Below are 19,328 nucleotides of genomic sequence, written 5' to 3'. Positions count from 1 at the left end.
TTATTTTTTCATCTGTGGTGATCAAAGGTTTTGCTGGGTTTTTCAGGTCCTTGAAAGAGCTCTTTACTGCTGAGCCATACCCCTCTCAGGCCAACAACCTACCCCACCCTCCACCCCCCTTTAAAAAAATATTTGTTTCTATGTATGTGTATATATTGTTGAGGTGAGAGAACAGCTACAGAGTTGGTTCTCTCCTTTACCACGCAGGAGCCAGGGATTAAAGTCAGATCTGCAGGCTTAATGAAATGGCTCGTGTCCTTACCTGTCCCATCAGTCTCATCATCAGTTTTGAAATCTATACATGTAGATTGATTTCTGGAGTCCTTGTCCATCCCCACCCCTCCCTTACCCCACTCCCTGCCTTTGATTTGTTTTCTTGGAGGTTAGATTGTTTTTTGAGATAAAGTCTCACTATGCAACTTTGGCTGACCTCGAATTCATAAAGTTCTACTTGCCATTGCTTCTTGAGTATTGGGATAAAAGGCATGCACCATCACCCCTAGCTTAAAAAAGTATTCTTTCTCAGACTCAAATGATAGAAGTTCATATGGTTATCAATGGGTCCTGGTTTTATGTGTGTGTTTCTGGAGAACCTGACTCTGTTACAGTGCAGCAGGGGACACACCTGGGTAATACTCTGGGCAGTAGTTTTTGTTTACTTGGATTCTGCATTCTTTGTGGGCCAGGTATTTAAACTTTTGATCAAACTCAACTTTAGGTACCTGGATCTCACTGATTTTTTTTTTTTTTTCTTTCTTTCATAGGTAACTGGGGCCCTCATCTTGTTGTCATGAGGAGTTGTAACATACTCAAGTGGGAACTCGAGTTGAAACGCTGGTGTCCTGGCCTCAAAACTCTTTCTTATGTTGGCAGCCACAGAGAACTCAAAGCAAAGAGACAGGTAGTGCCATTCCATTGCCACCACCCTCTCTCTTTCTTGTTTTGCAGGGTTGGAGATAGGTTTCCCATTTCCTAGACAAGAGGTATGCCAGGGAGTTATGCCTTTAGCTAAAGAGCTTTTAAACATGGTATACTGGGACTGCAGAGATGGCCCGGCAGATTGAAACATACTTACTCCATAAGCCCGACAACCTAATTTGATCCCTAGAAGCCACGTGAAGGTATAAAGGAAAGAACCAATTCCACAAAGTTGTCCTCTGATCTCTATAGGCATGTTGTGGTACATACACATTGTCACAGATATAACTCTCATGTTACTTAATAATAATTAAGCATAAAATAAAGCTAAACACCTTAGTTTTTCTAAACCTAAAATCTTTTTTTAAAGATTTATTTATTATTATTATTATTATTATTATATCTAAGTACACTGTAGCTGTCTTCAGATGCACCAGAAGAGGGCATCAGATCTCATTACGGATGGTTGTGAGNCACCATGTAGTTGCTGGGATTTGAGCTCAGGACCTTCGGAAGAGTAGTCGGTGCTCTTAACCACTGAGCCATCTCTCCAGCCTCAAGTATCCCAGGCTGGGTTCAAACATTTGGTCCTCCTGCTTCCACCACTTTGAGTACAGTTACGTGCTGCTTAATGCATATCATAGACATATTTGTAAGTTACCAAATATATATTCAGTTCTAGAATTGAAGCAGAGAGGACACAAGGTGGACTCCCACTTATCTGGGAAAAAGCTGCTTAGGCTTGAGGTCCCATTTCCCTTCTGGTCTACAGATGTAATAGAGTGCTTGCTTGCTTGCTTGCTTGCTTTTTCTTTTTTGGTTTTTCGAGACAGGATTTCTCTGTGTAGCTCTGGCTATCCTGGAACTCACTCTATAGACCAGGCTGGCCTCAAACTCAGAAATCCACCCGCCTCTGCGCCTCTGCCTCCCAAGTGCTAGGATTAAAGGCATATTCCACCTGCTGCAAAAGTATAGAACAAAAAAAGCATAGAGAACATAATTAATAAAGAACAGGAACGTAGTTAGAAATCTAAGACCAAGTTCCTGATAAGTTTGGCATCTGGTGAGGACCTGGTTTCAGTTTCTAAGGTGACATATTTCTTGTTGTATGCTTACATAAATGAGGGCAGAAATGCAGAAGGGTTTTCCTTGGATCTTTGCTACCCTTTCATAAAGCACCGTCTCATTCTTGGAAACTGAGACGGTCCCAATTTTAATGCTACCACAGTGGGGATCCAGTGCTCATGAATTTTAGAGAGGATGAGTTAGACCATAGCCCATTCTCTAGTTTGCTTTAAAAATTTCATTGCAGTTAGTTGCAATGTAGACATCTTTTTTTGTTTGTTTGGTTGGTGGTGGTTGTTGTTGTTGTTGTTTTTGCCTTCCTTGCTTGGATTATACACTATAAAAACCAGTATCTTCTCTGGTAGTCTATTTTCCCAATGATAATTTCTAGTGCCTAATTGTCTAGTGTCTAGTGTCTAGTGTTTAGATACTAGACACAGAGGCCTAAATTGTCAACAAAAGTCCATTAGGCTCTAGAAGAACAGAGAATAATAATACCTTGGAATTTTCTTGTGTAGTTGTTCTGCAGAATGGATTGTATTGCTGGTGACATTCTTCACAGCTTGCCTCAGGGTGGTTGCAGGGGAGATGGAGCTTCTTTCTGTATTGCAGGAGTGGACCGAGCCCAATAACTTCCACATCTGCATCACGTCCTATAAGCAGTTCTTCAGGGGCTACACTGCCTTCTCAAGGGTGCACTGGAAATGCCTTGTTGTTGACGAAATGCAGAGGGTGAAGGGCATGACTGAGCGGCACTGGGAAGCCATCTTCAAGCTGCAGAGGTCTGACTGTATCCAAGTGTTCTGTTTTCAAATCTCCAACTGTTCTCACCTAAAGATTCATTAAAGAAATTTAAATCATTGCATACATATATCAGTTTAGTGAAAAGAAATTTCCTTCTCCTTTGTCACAGCATTGTTGGACCTAAGAGACACAGCATCCCTGTGTTCAGTCCTTTTCTTTGAGACAGGGTCTCACTATGTAGTCTTGGTTATCTTGGAGCTTTCTATGTAGACCAGACTGGCCTTGAATGTAAAGGTCTGCCTGCCTCTGACTCAGTTTCCTCTTCCCCAAGTGCTGTGTGTGCCACTGTGCCAGTCCATTCCCTGAAGGCATATGTAGAGTTTCTGTCTTCGCTTTTCTCATACATTGCTGTAGAGAAGTTATGCAGTCTACTTACGTTTTCAAAGTTCCAACATTGCCCCATTTTGTTTATAGCCAGCAGCGCCTGCTTCTGATCGATGTTCCTCTGCACAACACTTTCCTGGAGCTCTGGACCATGGTGCACTTCCTCATTCCTGGGATCTCCAGGCCTTACCTGAGCTTTCCTCTGAAAGCCCCCAATGAGGAAAACCAGGATTACTATCACAAAATGGTCATAAGGTTACACAGGGTATGTTTGTTTCTGTGACTACATCTGACTCATTTAAAGTTTATCTGCCCTCTGCTAAGTACACCATGGCATATAGGGGAGAAAAATGGTTATTATTTTCTCCAGGTCACACAGCCATTTATTTTGAGGAGAACCAAGAGAGATGTGGAGAAACAGCTAACCAGGAAGTATGAGCATGTTCTGAAGTGCCGCCTTTCCAGTCGTCAGAAAGCCTTATATGAGGATGTTATCCTACAGCCTAGGTAAGTGCTGGTTTGCCTACCTGCCCAATGAGAAGCCGATGCACCCTATTGCCTCAGTAAGTGAGCCTATGAGTGAGGCAACCAGGAACTCTGAAGGTTCCAGAAAACCCTCCCTTCCCTTTCTCTTACTCGGGTATTATATATGCTTAATCTACACACCTACCATTGTAGCTTGATATCTATTCCACTGCGTGCTGCTCCTGCTTGTGTTAGCCTGTTGTCTTAATTAGGGTTCCATTCCTATGACCAGACACCATGACTAAGGCAACTCTTATAAAGGACATTTAATTGCGGCTGGCTTACAGTTTCAGAGGTTCGGTCCATTATCATCATGGCAGGAAGCGTGACAGCATGCAGGCAGACAGTGGTGCTGGAGGAACTCTACATCTTATCCAGAAGGCAGCCAGGAGAAGACTGTCATCTGCAGATAGGAAGGTCTCTCTTCTGCACTGGGTGAAGCTTGAGCATAGGAACCCTGCCACACACTGTGGCACACTTCCTCCAACAAGGCCACACCTCCTCATATTGCCTCTTCCTGGAGGCCAAGCATATTTGAACCATCATATCTGGGTAGTTAATGTGAATGCAGGTGATTGACCAGCTTACTCTTTGAAAGTAGCCATTACTCCACCTGGTCAATATGGTCTTTCTGGAAGGAAGCCAGTGGGACATAATATCCATGCCATGTTATATCATCCTATGACCTAAACAGTTCACCCCCCAACTCTTGCCTGTCATTTAGTCTAGAGTAGGAGCAGTGAATGTGCCTTCACAGCATTTACTGTGTTCAACCTCCATATACACGAGCAGAAAATATTCGGCCATGTCGCTGTAGCACTGGTTTCTGTCAGATATTTCAGCAAAATGTTGACATTTTATTTTGTTGACCTTAGTGATGTGCTAGTTCTAGTTAGAAGTAATTTTGTGAGAAAGGGGTTGGAGCTTCCATGTAGGTCAGGTGCCACCACCAGCAGATAAAGGAAAAACCCTTCAGTTACCCTTAAATTCCTTAGTATATTATCTTAGTTAGGCTTTTGTTGCTATGAAGAGACACTGTGATCTAAGTAACTCATATAAAGGCAAACATTTAATTGGGGCTTAAAGTTTCAGAGGTTTAGTCTATTATCATCATGGAGGGAAGCATAGCAGTGTGCACGAAGGCCAGGACTTTTGCATCTTAATCCGAAGGCAGCCAGGAGGAAACTTTAGTTCTGTGCTGGGTGGAGCTTGAGCATAGGAGACCTTAATGCCTGCCTACACAGTGAGGCACTTCCTCCAACAAGGTCACATCTACTCCAAAAAAGCCACATCTCCTAATAGCACCACTCCCTATGACCAGGCATTGACTCTGTGGTGGCCGAACCCATTCAAACCACCACAGTTGTCCTCTAAGCAGGAGCTCTGACAAGTCATTGTTTAGGGAATGTAACTTGTTCATCTGTGATTATGCCAGTGCCACAGGGTAGTGAGGTACTTGTGTTTACGAGTGATGTCATATGTTGTGGAAATGTGAGAGGTCATGGCTTTGGATCCGGCACACTTTGTCTTGATGATCTTTGTTGGTTCTGTGATTCCTGCTTTGAGTAGAATGACAGTGAGACTTTTTCATGTTTTTTTTTTTCCCCTTTTCTCTGAGCCACAATTCAAGGGCTAATGTGTTATGACTTTGTGCACCTTGGCCCCATTTTTGCACTTGGGAACCAGGTTTCTGGACACCATTTATAAACTTGATTTATAAACCTCATTTCTACATTTTACTCTCCAGATGCATAGGAATATTAATTATGGCTCTCAGGGGGGAGGTTACTTTCTGTTCCCACCTGCTTCCACTTGCACCTCCTTCACCTCCACCCTTTCTTTGGAAATGTCCATTATTCTTAGACTCAGGAAAGTAAATCTTAGTTTTAGCCCACTCAAAGCCAAACATGGTAACTTTAAAAATATCTGTTGTCTAAGTTCTATTCCATGTCTATTCTCCTAAGCTAGATGGATAGTGTCTTACTCAGTTCTTGTGCTCTGCCCTGTTCAGGGAGCCTTATCACAGGGCTAAAGAGCTGGCTGTGTTTGGCTTTCCTGTTATCCAAGCTAGGTTTCCTCCTGGCAGTGCTTCTCAGTATCCCCCTTTTCTCTGATACATACCTGAGTTGTCCCTGGCATAACTAAGCTGGCATTTTCCAAAAGGATCTCAGGCTTCCCGAGCCTGTTCTCTATAGGCAGCCTCTAGATCAGTTGTTTGGGTTAGAACCTGTAGTCATTTCACCATGACTCTCAAGTGCTCCTGATAGCAGTCTTCACTACCTGCCTTAGGGTGCTGGACATGCCATGCTGTGGTCTGCTTTCTCACTCAAGATCTCTACTCCATACTGTAGCTCCCTGAGCCTGGTGTGCCTTGTGGGTCTGTGTCAGATATTGCAGCAGGGTCTGGCCTGTGGCCTACTTGGCATCTCACCTACCACTGTGCACTCTCCTTATGGGATCAGGGGATGTGCTTTCTGGTATGCTCTTGTCCCACTTTCTGGGACGAGATTCCTTTCACACATCGAACTTTGGATGCTTCTATTTGTCTGTTAGAGCACTTTATCCTGATGTTTCTGAAACATGGTCCTTTTATAAAAGGAACAACCCGGTCTCTTGAGAAGGTGTAGTACCTGAGATTTGGTCTATACCCAAATCTGGCTCTCTGGAGTGACTCAGTAAAATCTGTTCAGGAATGTAGACTTGAATGTTAATAATAAATTTACAAATACAAATTTATGAACCCAGTCTTGGGTCATGTCGCTAGTTTTGGTGTTTTCTGAGATGAGGAAAGTCACTGATGGTGAGGCTGCATGATGAACACACACTGAACTTTCTGCTGCTTCTTCATGAGCAGGACTCAGGAAGCTCTGAAGAGTGGACATTTTGTCAGTGTCTTGAGTGTTCTGACACGGCTACAGCGAATCTGCAACCATCCTGGACTAGTAGAGCCACGGGTACCAGGCTCCTCCTTTGCGGCAGGCTCTCTGCAGTATAAGTCAGCCTCTCTAATTCTCAGAGTTCTGGAGAGAGAGTTCTGGAAGGTAAGTAGAAGATTTAGAAAGATAGTTTAGAATTTCTAGTACTGTTTAGATACAATCCACATAGTTGTGTGGATCATTTCTCAATCCCTCTTCTTTCTAGCTTAGTAGTTCTCAACTTTCCTAATGCTATGGCTCTTTAGTACTAAACTTCCTCATGCCGTGGTGATCCCAACTATAAAATTATTTTTGTTGTTACTTCATAACTGTAACTTTGGTACTATAATATAGTCATAATATAAATATCTGTTTTCCAGTGGTCTTAGGCAACCCCTGTGAAAGGGTCATTTGGTGTCCCCTGCTCCTTCCAAGGGGTTGCAGCACAGAGATTAGAGCACACTGCTGCTCTAGCTCTTCCTGTGGAGTCACTGTATCTGTGGACCTCCCTGTTTTGGGCAGCTCACAGAACTGTATTTGGAGTCTTACACTTAGAATATTTTCATTCTCATTGTGATATATCAGGATGTCATTCCTTTGAAGGGCTAGATAACAGTCTGCTGTGAAAGACCATGCTTTGTTTATCCTTTGGTCAGTTGATGCATACCTAGGTGGTTTCCACTTGTGACTATTGTTAGTATAGCTGATGAGAACACTCCTACAGTTTGGGGTTTCCTGTTTTTGTGAGTGCACTTCAAGTGGAGTTGCTGGCTAATGTAGCCACTTGGTCTGTTTTTTAAAGGAGCTGCCAACTATCCCACTGCTGTTGAACCACCTGACTTGCCCTAGCAGCACAAGGGCATCTGTGACCCACTTCCTCTCTTTCATTCTTTTCAGTATGATGCTGCTTTCTTGTTTTCTCAAGTTCTGAGAAATATACATTAGTGGTACTATGGAAAGCAAGGCACTTGCTTTTGCCACTGTCATGGTCATGACTGATGCCCCTTAGTAGTAAGTAGTGTCCACACAATGAGTGATACAGGGATCACCACCACACAGTGACTAGCATGTGTGACTAGCACATAGAACCAACACCTGCCCTCCTTTTTCCTGGGGAAGACTGCTGTTTATTCCTGCACTGTTCAAATGATGACTGGTTGGTTGCATCTGCTCCTCTGCCACTCCAGGTTGTCACATGATGCTGAGGAGGGCCCAGATAGCTGTTGTCCCCCTGTGAAAGGAGATCTGTCTTGAGCATCAGAAGGATTACCACACCATATAAAACAGCCTCTTCAGTTGATTCCGGCCTTGTAGCAGATTTTGACACTTGGTCAAGTGTTTTCCTCTGCCACCTATTACAGAATGTTTTCTTCTTTTTTTATTTCTGTTTCTTCTTAGGAAACCGACCTTTCTATATTTGATCTGATTGGGCTAGAAAATAAAATCACTCGCCATGAAGCTGAATTACTGTGTAAGAAAAAAGTGACTCGGAAACTCATGGAGGAAGTCTTTGCTTCACCTCCTCCGTCAGCCCGGCCAGCAGCAGTGAAGCTCAAGGCCAGCAGGTATGTGCATGGGTTAGAAGCAGCATGTGGCTCATCTGGCATAATCACTACTCCAAGGACTGTCTTATTCACTGCTCCAAGGACTGTCTGCTGGTTGGGAGTCAGATGCCTGGGCTATGAGCAGTACTTTCCTCTAGCTGACTCTAGGCATTCTGTTGAGATTAGAAAATCTGTGTTCTTCTTTTTGTTTGTTTGTTTTTGTTGTTGTTGTTGTTGTTTTGTTTTTTTGGTTTTTTTTTTTTTTGAGACAGGGTTTCTCTGTGTAGCTCTGGCTGTCCTAGAACTCACTCTGTAGACCAGGCTGACCTCGAACTCAGAAATCCACCTGATTCTGCCTCCCAAGTGCTAGGATTAAAGGCGTGTGCCACCACTGCTCAGCAAAAGCTGTGTTCTTTAGAATGTTCTGAGGGTCCTGTTTTCAGTGAGCATAACTACATTAATGAGACACTATGAGGCAGCAAATCCCGAATGAGAGTCACTTTTCTTATCTTTAATAAAGTACGCTTTAGGATTTGGGGGGATGTCAGGGCTGAGAACAGCATGCTATCAGGTGTGGCAGTAACTTGCATGGCCAAGTCAGACATTTTATTTGGAAGAATTCAGAGTATGCTCATGGGTAGGAGCACAGGCAAACATGAGGTCCACTCAACAACTGTGGAGTTTTTATAAGTGACAGTACAGCCAGGCAGTGGTGGAGCACACCTTTAATCCCAGCACTAGGGAGGCAAAGGCAGGAGGCTCTCTGAGTTAGAGGCCAGCCTGGTTTATAGAATGAGTTCCAGGTTAGCCAGGGCTACTTGGAGAAACCCTGTCTCAAAAAAATAAAGAGCAAAAACAAGTAATAGAACGATATAAATGATGATTTGGAGTGAGGGAAATCATGAGGTAGGAGAGATAGAGAATGAAGTCAGGGTGTAATTGCTTCTGAACAGACTAAACCCAGTGATGAGAAAAAGCAAAATCCTGGGCTGAGGTGAAAAAGGAAAATAGAAAGTAGTTATCTTTTTAGAAATAAGGAGGGCATTTGTACAGATCAAGTTTTTTCCAAACTTGGCTTTCTTGGTATTGAGACCTGCTTGCCTCCTTTGCAGCTCAGCTCAAGCCTCACAGACCCACACAGGAAGCCTATAGCTGTGTGAACACAGACAAGACTATCTGCTAGTCTTCCTTGGGCTTTGTTAGTTTTTTTTGGCTGACTCCTTGTTTGTCCTTACATTTTCTAGGTCACAGAGTTCATACCTCTGTGATCACACAGAGCCTAGCTGAGCACTTTGTGCATCTTGCCAGCTGCTGCCATTTCTGTCCATTTCATAAGCAGTCTTGTCATATGTACTAGGCAGAGAATTTGCTTTTTCTTTGCTCTTACCCAAAACTATAGTTAAAACATGGATGTTACATGCCAAGGTTTTTTTTCTTAACATACTTTGACCTATACCTAAAAATTTACAGTAATTGTGTTACCAGCTGAGGTATATGACCTTTGAATACAGAGTTTATCACCGTCTCCCACCAGCTGTATTTGTATCCACCTTGTTCCTTCTTGATACTACTTAGCCTGCCCTCCTAGCTGATCTCTGAGGGGTAGTCCTCTAGAACCTGCTTTCTGCATTGTGGTGATGCTGTGTGTCTTCTGCTTGGGCCAATGGTCATCTAGGTTATTTCAGCCTGTGCAATATGGCCAGAAGCCTGAGGGTCGCACTGTGGCATTCCCCAGCACACATCCACCTCGGATGGCAAACACCAACACATCCACCGCCACTCCACAGGGCCAGGTTCGAGGACGGCCACCGATTGCTACTTTCTCTGCCAACCCAGATACAAAAGGTATCTCACATAATGAACTCTCTTTATGGAAGACTGTGGGAAAGCTCCTGTCATTCTGTTCCTGGCCTATTGAGTGTTATCGCCACTCCTGGGAATGTGGACACCTCTGAATGACCTGCAAAGGAGCCATCTGCAGATCTTGATGAGTTGAACTCCCCTGCCTTTCTTTTTTTTTTTTTTTTTTTTTGGAGACAGGATCTCACTATGTAGCCCAGAATGCTCTAGAACTCATAGTCTTCCTGCTTCCAGTCCCCTGAGTGATGAGATTTACAGGCCTATAACACTGTGCCTGGATGTAGAGTTTGTTTCCTATACTGGGTTTTCCCTGTAAAAGCAAGTTCTCCTTGGGTGAGCAGGTGATTGGACTTCTGCAAAGTATTTTTCTTAACGTATGTCAAGGATGTTCAGAAAAGTTCTGAGCCTTCCTGCTGTATTTGGTGCTATTGTTTTAGCTTCACTTGTAAAGAGGCAGGGAAAGACCTAGAAGTGGTCTTGTAGCCTCATATGAAAACAGCAGTTTGAGGTTTCTGTACTGCTGAGAGCAGGAGCTTTTGTGTGCTTACAGAGTGCTTTCTAACAGCTGTTAGCATTTGACAGCCCCTTGTCTAGTCCAGGATGTGTGCCTTTTGTGTTCTCTGAACTCACGGGGAGCCTCACTGATTGGCAACAGGCAGAGCCTTAAGTTTCTCTCAACCTAAGTATTGTACCAGCCCCTCCATGTTTGTGTCCTAAGAGTGGGCTTCTTATTTGAGAGACTGTGAAATAATGTTTATGTAATTTAACATTCGGTTGTAAAATACTGCGTGTTATAAAGAACCTCTAACAGCTTTGCACAAAACAACCTTATTGATTACAGCAGCAGCAGCCCCGTTTCAGAACTCTCAGGCTTCCGTCGGTGCGCCTCGACACCAACCCACCTCGACCTCCAGCACAGCAGCAGGCCCAGCCCATCCTTCGAAACTGCGGGCTCAGACCGCTGTCCAGGCCTCCACCCCAGGCCCACCCCTGCCCCCGCCCCAGGCCCCCTCGCTGGTGGCCGGGCAGAGTGCACCGCCCCAGCGGCTGGTGCTTACCTCGCAGGCTCAGGCCCGCTTGCCCAGTAAGTGGCCTTACTGTCCAGGGTCTGCTCTCACTGCCTTGGAGCAGTGTGTCAGGAACACGGGATGTCTGAAGAGCCTTTGCTGTCCACTGCCTCTGTCTGTCCCTCAGTCCAGGCCTGGAGCGTGATGCCGGTCATGGTGGGGCCTTGCCTGTGGTCATTGTCCCGGGCCCTGCTCTGTTCTACTCTTTCTCTTCCCCATTCAACCAGCTCTGCTTTCCTCCTGTGCTGCACTGGTGTTGAGGGCTAGCACATTCTTTTAGCCGTAGCCACAGTTCTGTTCCAGCAGTGCCAGGGTTCACACTGTGGGGCAAGTGGTAAGACCACGTAAATTGGCATTAGGTTTCTAGACACCATTAGTTCTTTAGTTCTTCACACATTTCCAAGTTTAAACTTGGTGATGAATACTTGCTCAGTACAGACATTTCTCAAAAATTCAGTGACTAAAACAGCGCATTGTTACTCATTTTTTCCTAACTCAGAATTGTGTACCTCCAGCAGTGGGATTAGCAGGTTTCTAAATCTTCAGGCCATTATCTAGGCTACTATAGAAATGCCAACTAAAATATTGCAGATCATAAATATTTCTTATTTCCTATGTAACAGAATCACATTGAGGGTTTTTTTTTGGAAAACTGGGAAGGGAGGAAAAAACATCAGAGGAGACTGGGAGTCTCTTCTGTGTCCAACAGTGGGGAGTAGTTGTTCTAGGCAGTCACATTATAGAGTAGAGAGCTGCATATACCTCATGTTTCTTTGTGTAGGTGATGAGAGTTTTGTTAGTAGGAGTCCTCACATGTCGTAGTGTGTGAAGTTAGTGATTCAGCTGGCTTTTTCCATCTAGAAGGGCTGATGGGAGATTTAAGTGTCTGTGTGTAATTCTTTGTCTGTGACTTTCATTTCTCCTTCCTTGTGCACAGTTAATTCTGTGTAAGACATCTTCAGGTAGTTTGCTAATCTTTCACTAACAGTTCTCCTTATGGCACCTTACTAACCCTGGCATGTATTTTTCTTGGGAGAAGAGCATTTGAACTTGGATAACCACCCGTTGGGTAAAAAGCCTTTTAGCTTCTGATCATTTGATATATGATATCAAATCCTATAAGCTCATTTGAATTAACAGAAACCTAAGAGTTTTATGTCTGACTTATTTATGTTTTCCTAGACTTTAAAAAAAAGCATGTGCAGTTAAAGTTTGTTTTATATGTTGACGATATCTTATTCACTGGATACATACTTTTTCAAATTTTGTTAAGTCTTCTGAAGAGTTTCTAATTTAATGTAATAGCTGTCTGATATTTTTGATATTTACTGTTCTTTTTCCCTTTTATTATTTGGAGAGGAAAGTAAAAACATTCCTTAATAGTTCGATGTGTAGTAGTTGATACTGAAATTCCCTGCTGTTTATGATCAAATAGATTAACACTAAAGTCTGATATTTAATAGTGTTTTTTCTTTTGTCTTAAAATAACTTTTCTCAAAATGATAGCAACACCCAACAAGTGTTTTGAAGATACTTGAGTATAGTATAGGCAGGCCTTATTTATGGTCAGTAACTTCATTCCAAGTGATGTTAGTTCAGCTTCTCTTCTGTGTTTTAACAGGTGGGGAAGTAGTGAAAATAGCTCAGCTGGCATCTATTGCAGGGCCACAGAGCCGTGTGGCCCAGCCAGAGACACCTGTGACACTACAGTTCCAAGGGAACAAATTCACCTTGTCACATAGCCAGCTGCGGCAGCTCACAGCAGGCCAGCCTCTGCAGCTGCAAGGTAAGAGGCAACCAGCTGGTACTATTGCTGAGAAGGACAGAGGTACACCATTCTTAGCACTACACTTGAGAACCTGTCTGGGTAGCACGATAAAAAGGGTGGGTCCCTGTAAGGTTCAGGGTCTTCCCCCAGGCATGAGGGCTCATTGACAAATGATGAGATGACATTCATGAGTTGTCTTGATGGTACCCTAAGTAAGTGATGCTTAGTTTCTATCAATACCATCTGCTCTTAGAGAAGACTTTCCTCTTTTGTTAGTTAGGGTGGAAGTGTCTGTTGCTTTCTAGTATGAATGAATCAAATGTTCCTAAAAATGCCAAAAAGTCCAGCAAATTTTGTAGGTGAAATGCTTTATCTGTCTGTCTACCTATCTACCTACCTACCTAGCTACCTATGTACCTATCACTTGGGTTCTTACTGTGTTGTCCAGACTGACCTGTGACTTCTGAGACAATCCATCCATCCGCCTGCCTCAGCCTCTGAAGTAGCTGAGACTTCCAAGATTTGTGCCAGTCTAAAGTTTTAACTTTTAACACCTGCAATCCAAATATCTCAGACCTTTGGCTAAGAACATGTAGTTACTGCTTTCAAAGAAAAGGAGGTAGTAAAATTTGAATTGTTCATTAAAAATCAATCTTAAGTGATAGTCACAAAACTGCAGCTTCTTTAGCTGCATCCAGCACCAGTTGCTTACCTTTAGGCTAAGATTTCACAGGTTTCTATGGCAGCACTAGGTTCCCTGCACCTTGCCCCAGGAGCCTCTCTGAAAGACACTGCCCTGGATTCTGGCTGGGTGACAGCTTCTTGTGATACTTTAATGCCTGTCTTGGTGGGGTTTAGGATCTCAGAGTCAGGGCCATCCGTGAGTGCAGTTGGTGGTTCCTTGTTCCCTTTTACACATTTGCTAAGAAGGTGAAGGGTCTATCCAGGGATCCATCCCATAAGCAGCTTCTAAACGCTGACACCATTGCATACACTAGCAAGATTTTGCTGAAAGAACCCAAATATAGCTGTCTCTTGTGAGACGATGCCGGGGCCTAGCAAACACAGGAGTGGATGTTCACAGTCAGCTATTGGATGTATCACAGGGCTCCCAATGGAGAAGCTAGAGAAAGTACCCAAGGAGCTAAAGGGATCTGCAACCCTATTGTTGGAACAACATGATGAACTAACCAGTACCCCGGAGCTCTTGTCTCTAGCTGCATATGTATGGAAAGATGGCCTAGTCGGCCATCACTGGAAAGAGAGGCCCATTGGACTTGCAAACTTTAAATGCCCCAATATAGGGGAATGCCAGGGCCAAAAGAATGGGAATGGGTGGGTAGGGAAGTGGGGGGCGCTATGGGGGACTTTTGGGATAGCATTGGAAATGTAACTGAGGAAAATATGTAATAAAAATATTAAAAATTAAAAAAAAAAAAAAGGTGAAGGGTCAGGCAGGTAACAGGCAAGTGGCAGACTTCTGAAGAGCAGCCACAGAGTCATGGGCACCTAGGCTAAGCCCAGCTCTTTCTGGTGGTTTTTATCCCTTTGGCAATGGCTACATGGGTCTGTGAGTGATTCTGTGACCCTAATAGCCCTAGGACAGCTGTGATCACCAGTGGATATATACCTGGGTATGTGTAGGGTTAGTGGTCTTCTTGATTTAGTGTAAAACATACTTTCCTCAGATGGTTTTCTGTCTTTATCTGAGATTTTTAAATAATCCCTTCTTTGTCAGAGTTACTGAGCTGTACATATATTTGCTTGTGTAAATGGAACTATGTGTGTGCAGTATACAGACTTATTTTTTCTATACCATTTGGAAGTGGCGAGTATGTAACTATACTGTGCACTCACCTGTTACTGATGCTTCTGGTGGACATGTGATTACAGGTAGTGTACTCCAGATCGTGTCAGCCCCTGGACAGCCCTACCTTCGAGCCCCTGGCCCTGTGGTGATGCAGACTGTGTCTCAGGCAGGTGCTGTGCATAGCACCCTGGGGAGCAAGCCCCCAACCAGTGGCCCCAGCCCTGCACCCTTGACCCCACAAGGTAGGGTGTTCTGAACAGGAAGAAGGCTTGGTGAGAATTTCTTGTGGGCTTTTTTGAGGGGCAGGGGTTACTGTCAGGAGTCATGCACCTCTGACCATGGCCTTATGCATGTCAAAGCCTTATTGTGATAACCTGGTTTCCACGCATGTGTCATGACATCAGCTTGGTTTCTTCTTTCTTTTTCTCTCAAATGTACTGCTTAAATATGACCAAACCCCACTGTCATATTCTAATAAAAAAACTTACAGGGTCAGAAAGATGGCTCATCAGTTCAGAGTATTTGTTGCATTGCAGAGATCCTATGCCCACATGGTGGTTCACAGACATCTACAACTCTAGTCCCAGGGGAATCTGTCACCCACTTCTAATACCCATAGGCACCAGGCACACATGTGGCACACATACCTGCATGCAGCCAAAACACTGATACATAAAGTTTTTTATTTATAGATATGTATAGGTATATATACATATATACACATAAATATATTTTAAAGTTTAATATACATATATAAAAATCTATACACACATAAATCTATATTTAATTTAATAGACATTTTCATATATTTATTTTTAAGAAAGAAACCTTTGGAACCACCAAATATTTAGTAAGTTTGCCTGGATCTCCCTGAGAGTAGAGCCATCCACTTGGTACAGGGTTTGCACACTATTCTGGCTGGCCTATAGCTGCTGGGCTCTCAGCTTCTACCCTGTTCTCTGCCAGCTTCTCTTCTAAGGATCAATCCTTGTCTGCATGTGTTCAGTATATTAGGGCTGGTGGGAGAGTTCCTCATATGCTGATTTCCTATGGTGTTTTATCATTATGGGACAGCAGAGGTTATGAGGCTGTGTTAGGACAGATATGTGGTCTGTCTGTGCCAGAACAGTCTTGACTCTAGTTCTAGACATAGCTTTGATGCATCAAACTCTTAGAGCCAGTTCTTTTTATCTTCTTGGGATTTCAGGAGGCAAGGTGCTATACCTTGGCCGGGCAGTTTACCTTTAGGAATGGATTTGTTGATACTGGCTTTCCTTTTTGCTTTCTTTCTTTGCGAGCCAGGAGCACAAGGGTGTTAGGGATGGAACTTCTCAAGCGTTCCAGGCAAGTGCTCTACCATTAAACTATACCTTTACTCCCTTCAGCTCTTTGCTTTTACATTTGTAGTTGGTGTTCCGGGTCGAGTAGCAGTGAGTGCTATGGCTGTTGGAGAACCTGGCCTGGCTTCCAAACCAGCTTCTCCTGCTGCAGGGCCAACCCAGGTAAGGCTTAGATGCAAGGTCACACAATGGCAAGTAGCTTTCAGAAACAGCCAAGGCTCCTGTGGGTCCTTATGCACTTCAGAGATGCACATGCTCTTTGAATTAGGGCCTTGATTTAACACTCAATTCCAATGAAAGAAATTGACATAGGCTTCTGACTGCAGACATTGTGGTCTTTACTCCTTTTGTTTTGTCTTATCCTCAGTGTCCTCTATGTCTTAGGAAGACAGAGAAGGCTCTTTTGTTTCTTGATATTTTCTGCCAGTAGTTTCATAGAAGTAGGCCATGGATGTTGAAATGAATGTATGCATAATAGTTCCCAAAAGCTTTCAGTGAGGTGATTTTGTCAGGATGTCTCTCAAATAACCCTTTTTTTTTTTTGGTGTGTGTGTCGTCATGTTTTGCTTTTGTCTTTCTGGCCTTTTTGATCAAGGAGGAGAAGAGCCGACTTTTGAAGGAAAGGTTGGATCAGATTCATTTTATCAATGAACGGCGTTGTTCCCAGGCTCCAGTGTATGGCAGAGACTTGCTGAGGATTTGTTCCCTTCCTGGAAGAAGGAAGAGGCCTTTGTGCTGGTCTTTGGATAGCAACTTTGGGAAGGGTCCTAAAGGAGTAAACTATGACATGTCACTCTCAAAGAGTGAAGGTGATCTGATTTTGACATTGAGTCAAGAGTCTCTTCAAGATGTTCTTGGCAGGTGAGTTAGTGTATGCGGGTGAGTATCCTTATCCTCATTTTCTGTTCCTTCACTCTGATGCACATCAGAACTTTTCTTTCTTTTCAATTTTTAATTTTGGGTCTCATATAGCTGCCCTTCAATTCTATATAGCTAGCTTAGGCTTGCCTTGAACTCTTCCTGATGTTCCTGCCTCCTCCTCTCAATGCTAGTATGAATCGCTACATCTGGTAGTTCTTCATTCTTTAGCTTTTTTTAAAAAATTTTTTTATTTCCAATTGCTTTCCCTCAGATGGTCTTTTTGAGTTTCTAGGGGGTTTAAAGTGGTTTGGGAACAGGGGCATGGTACTTAGGTTATTAACTGGCTCTTTTAGAAAACTGACGGACGGGCTGGTGAGATGGCTCAGCACCCGACTGCTCTTCCAAAGGTCCTGAGTTCAAATCCCAGCAACCACATGGTGGCTCACAACCATCTGTAACGAGATCTGACACCCTCTTCTGGTGCGTCTTAAGACAGCTACAGTGTACTCACATATAATAAATAAATAAATCTTTAAAAAAAAAAAGAAAAGAAAAGAAAACTGACGCACAAAACTAGCCATATGTTACTTAGGGACATTGAACAGTAGAATTCAGAACAAGTTAGTAGAGTAGCCTCAGTGGGCTGAACACCACAGGTAGTCACACTGTTCCTGCTAGGCCTCAGACAGCTGACAGTCTATGCAGGTCCCTGTGTTCCTTGGTCCAGCTTCAGGGTCATTTTCTTTGTCTGGCTGAACTATGTTGTTACTTCCTGTTCAGAGAGGCCCTGATTACCCAGTGCCTGTGTTTAGTGTTCAGAGCCTGTCTTCCAGGTCTCATGGATAAGTAAATGAATGAAGAAAAAGATGGAGTCCTCCAGGCCGAGCCAGCCTGTTGCAGGCCTTCCCAGGCTGTGTGATAGACTTGTTGCCATTTATTCTCATGCCCTTGTTTGTCTTTGAAATGCTTATCATCTTCACACATCACAGATGGCCACTTTAGAGATATACTTGGGAGCAAACCACCGAGACCCAGCTTCACATGTTGGAGAGACAACTCAGCATTTAAAAGCCCATATTACTCCCACAGAGGACCCAGTTTGGTTTCTAACTCCCAAGATAGGGAATTCATGAGCCTCAAGTTCTAAGGGATTGGACATCTTCTGTCCTCTACAGACACTGCATGCATATGCACAAACTCCTACGTAGATACATAAGCATGAGCACAATTGAAAATAAAAGTAGCTGGGCATGGAAGTGCACACCTTTAATCCCAGCACTGGGGAGGCAGAGGCAGTCAGATGGGATATCTTTGAGCTCCGGCTCAGAGTTAACTAGTTAGTCTCAAATAATTAAATAAATAAATAACATTTAAAACAGAACTTCAGCTGATGCCTAGAAAGCTTTCTGTTGTAGATGACTGGAGGTTAGTTGGTAGTGTTAGGTTGGTTATGGCCTTGTAATTCTGTCTGTAGGGTGTCCTGAGCCTGTCCCCTCTCAAGTTACATGTCACCTGTACTATTTATTTAGAAGGTTTATATTCAGAAGACAATTTACTTCTATCTCAAGAGTCCCGGCAGGAATATCTTAGCCAATGGCTATAGTCTGGAGAATGCCCTGTGCTGGTCATTTAGATCTGTTCTGACTGAAGTTGTCTTGGGTTTGTGTGTGGAAAAGTATGCTACCTTGCAGTGATAGAGTATAGCTCTTGCTGCTTGTCTGACAACTCACCGTCAGAGGGTTCTGCCTTGCCCAGAAACTTCATTGCTGCCAGAGCGTCCAGGGTACCACATAGTGACCACACATGATTTCTGCTCCTCAGGGTGGCCTGTGTGATTCCTCCAGTGGTGGCTACACCACCCTCCCTGTGGGTCGCGAGGCCGCCCTCATTGTATAGCAGCAGGTTGAGAGCTCTGAGGCAGTGCCTGAGGGAGCACACCGGTCCTTACCACCGGCAGCTGCAACAACTAACAGCACTGCGCTCACTGCAGTTCCCGGAGCTGAGGCTGGTGCAGTTTGACTCAGGTATGACAGACCCTGTTAACATGGTTTGTGAAGTGAGATACATTTGTTCTAGAATGCAAGACAGACACTCTCTCTCTTTCTCAGGGAAGTTAGAAGCTTTAGCAATCCTGCTACAGAAACTAAAATCTGAAGGACGTCGGGTACTGATTTTATCTCAGATGGTTCTTATGCTAGACATTTTAGAGATGTTCTTGAACTTCCATTATCTCACTTATGTACGGATTGATGAAAATGCCAACAGTGAACAACGACAGGTAAGAAATAATCCTTTTGTGGTGATTACATGGTATGACCCTGAATCATTGGATTTAGGCCTCATTTTCCTAAGGCTGTGAGGTCAGTAGTCCACTGCACCCTCTTTCTGAGTTCCATACTGACTGCTTTTTTTCCCCCCACCCTTAACAAGCTTGTTAACCAGCTGGATGTCTGGCCCTAGGAGTCTCAGGACAAATAGGGGTAATCTGTAGTCACACTGGGGTAGTGCTGACATTCTTTACAGGACA

At 43.7% G+C, this 19,328-nt stretch overlaps 1 protein-coding gene across 13 annotated transcripts in view; it reads left to right on the top strand.

Moving 5' to 3' along the window:
- The window catches only part of Ep400 (E1A binding protein p400), a 106,818-nt gene that overhangs the window by 57,320 nt on the left and 30,170 nt on the right, over positions 1–19,328 (top strand). For 10 of the 13 annotated variants that reach the window (XM_029477957.1, XM_029477962.1, XM_029477965.1 and 7 more), the window contains 14 exons: positions 765–901; positions 2,596–2,765; positions 3,202–3,376; positions 3,482–3,618; positions 6,491–6,677; positions 7,950–8,116; positions 9,771–9,940; positions 10,797–11,039; positions 12,644–12,808; positions 14,684–14,842; positions 16,008–16,102; positions 16,536–16,801; positions 18,623–18,825; positions 18,910–19,079. In XM_029477957.1, the coding sequence (XP_029333817.1) occupies positions 765–901; positions 2,596–2,765; positions 3,202–3,376; positions 3,482–3,618; positions 6,491–6,677; positions 7,950–8,116; positions 9,771–9,940; positions 10,797–11,039; positions 12,644–12,808; positions 14,684–14,842; positions 16,008–16,102; positions 16,536–16,801; positions 18,623–18,825; positions 18,910–19,079 (2,444 nt within the window). The remainder of the gene's footprint in view (positions 1–764; positions 902–2,595; positions 2,766–3,201; positions 3,377–3,481; positions 3,619–6,490; positions 6,678–7,949; positions 8,117–9,770; positions 9,941–10,796; positions 11,040–12,643; positions 12,809–14,683; positions 14,843–16,007; positions 16,103–16,535; positions 16,802–18,622; positions 18,826–18,909; positions 19,080–19,328) is intronic. The other 3 variants (XM_029477964.1, XM_021163048.1, XM_029477963.1) reach the window with 1 other exon arrangement.

Source organism: Mus caroli, chromosome 5 (assembly GCF_900094665.2).
Source record: "Mus caroli chromosome 5, CAROLI_EIJ_v1.1, whole genome shotgun sequence".
Lineage (NCBI taxonomy): Eukaryota > Metazoa > Chordata > Mammalia > Rodentia > Muridae > Mus > Mus caroli.
Note: the sequence above shows the minus strand (reverse complement) of the source record. Positions and strands in the feature narration are given on the sequence as shown.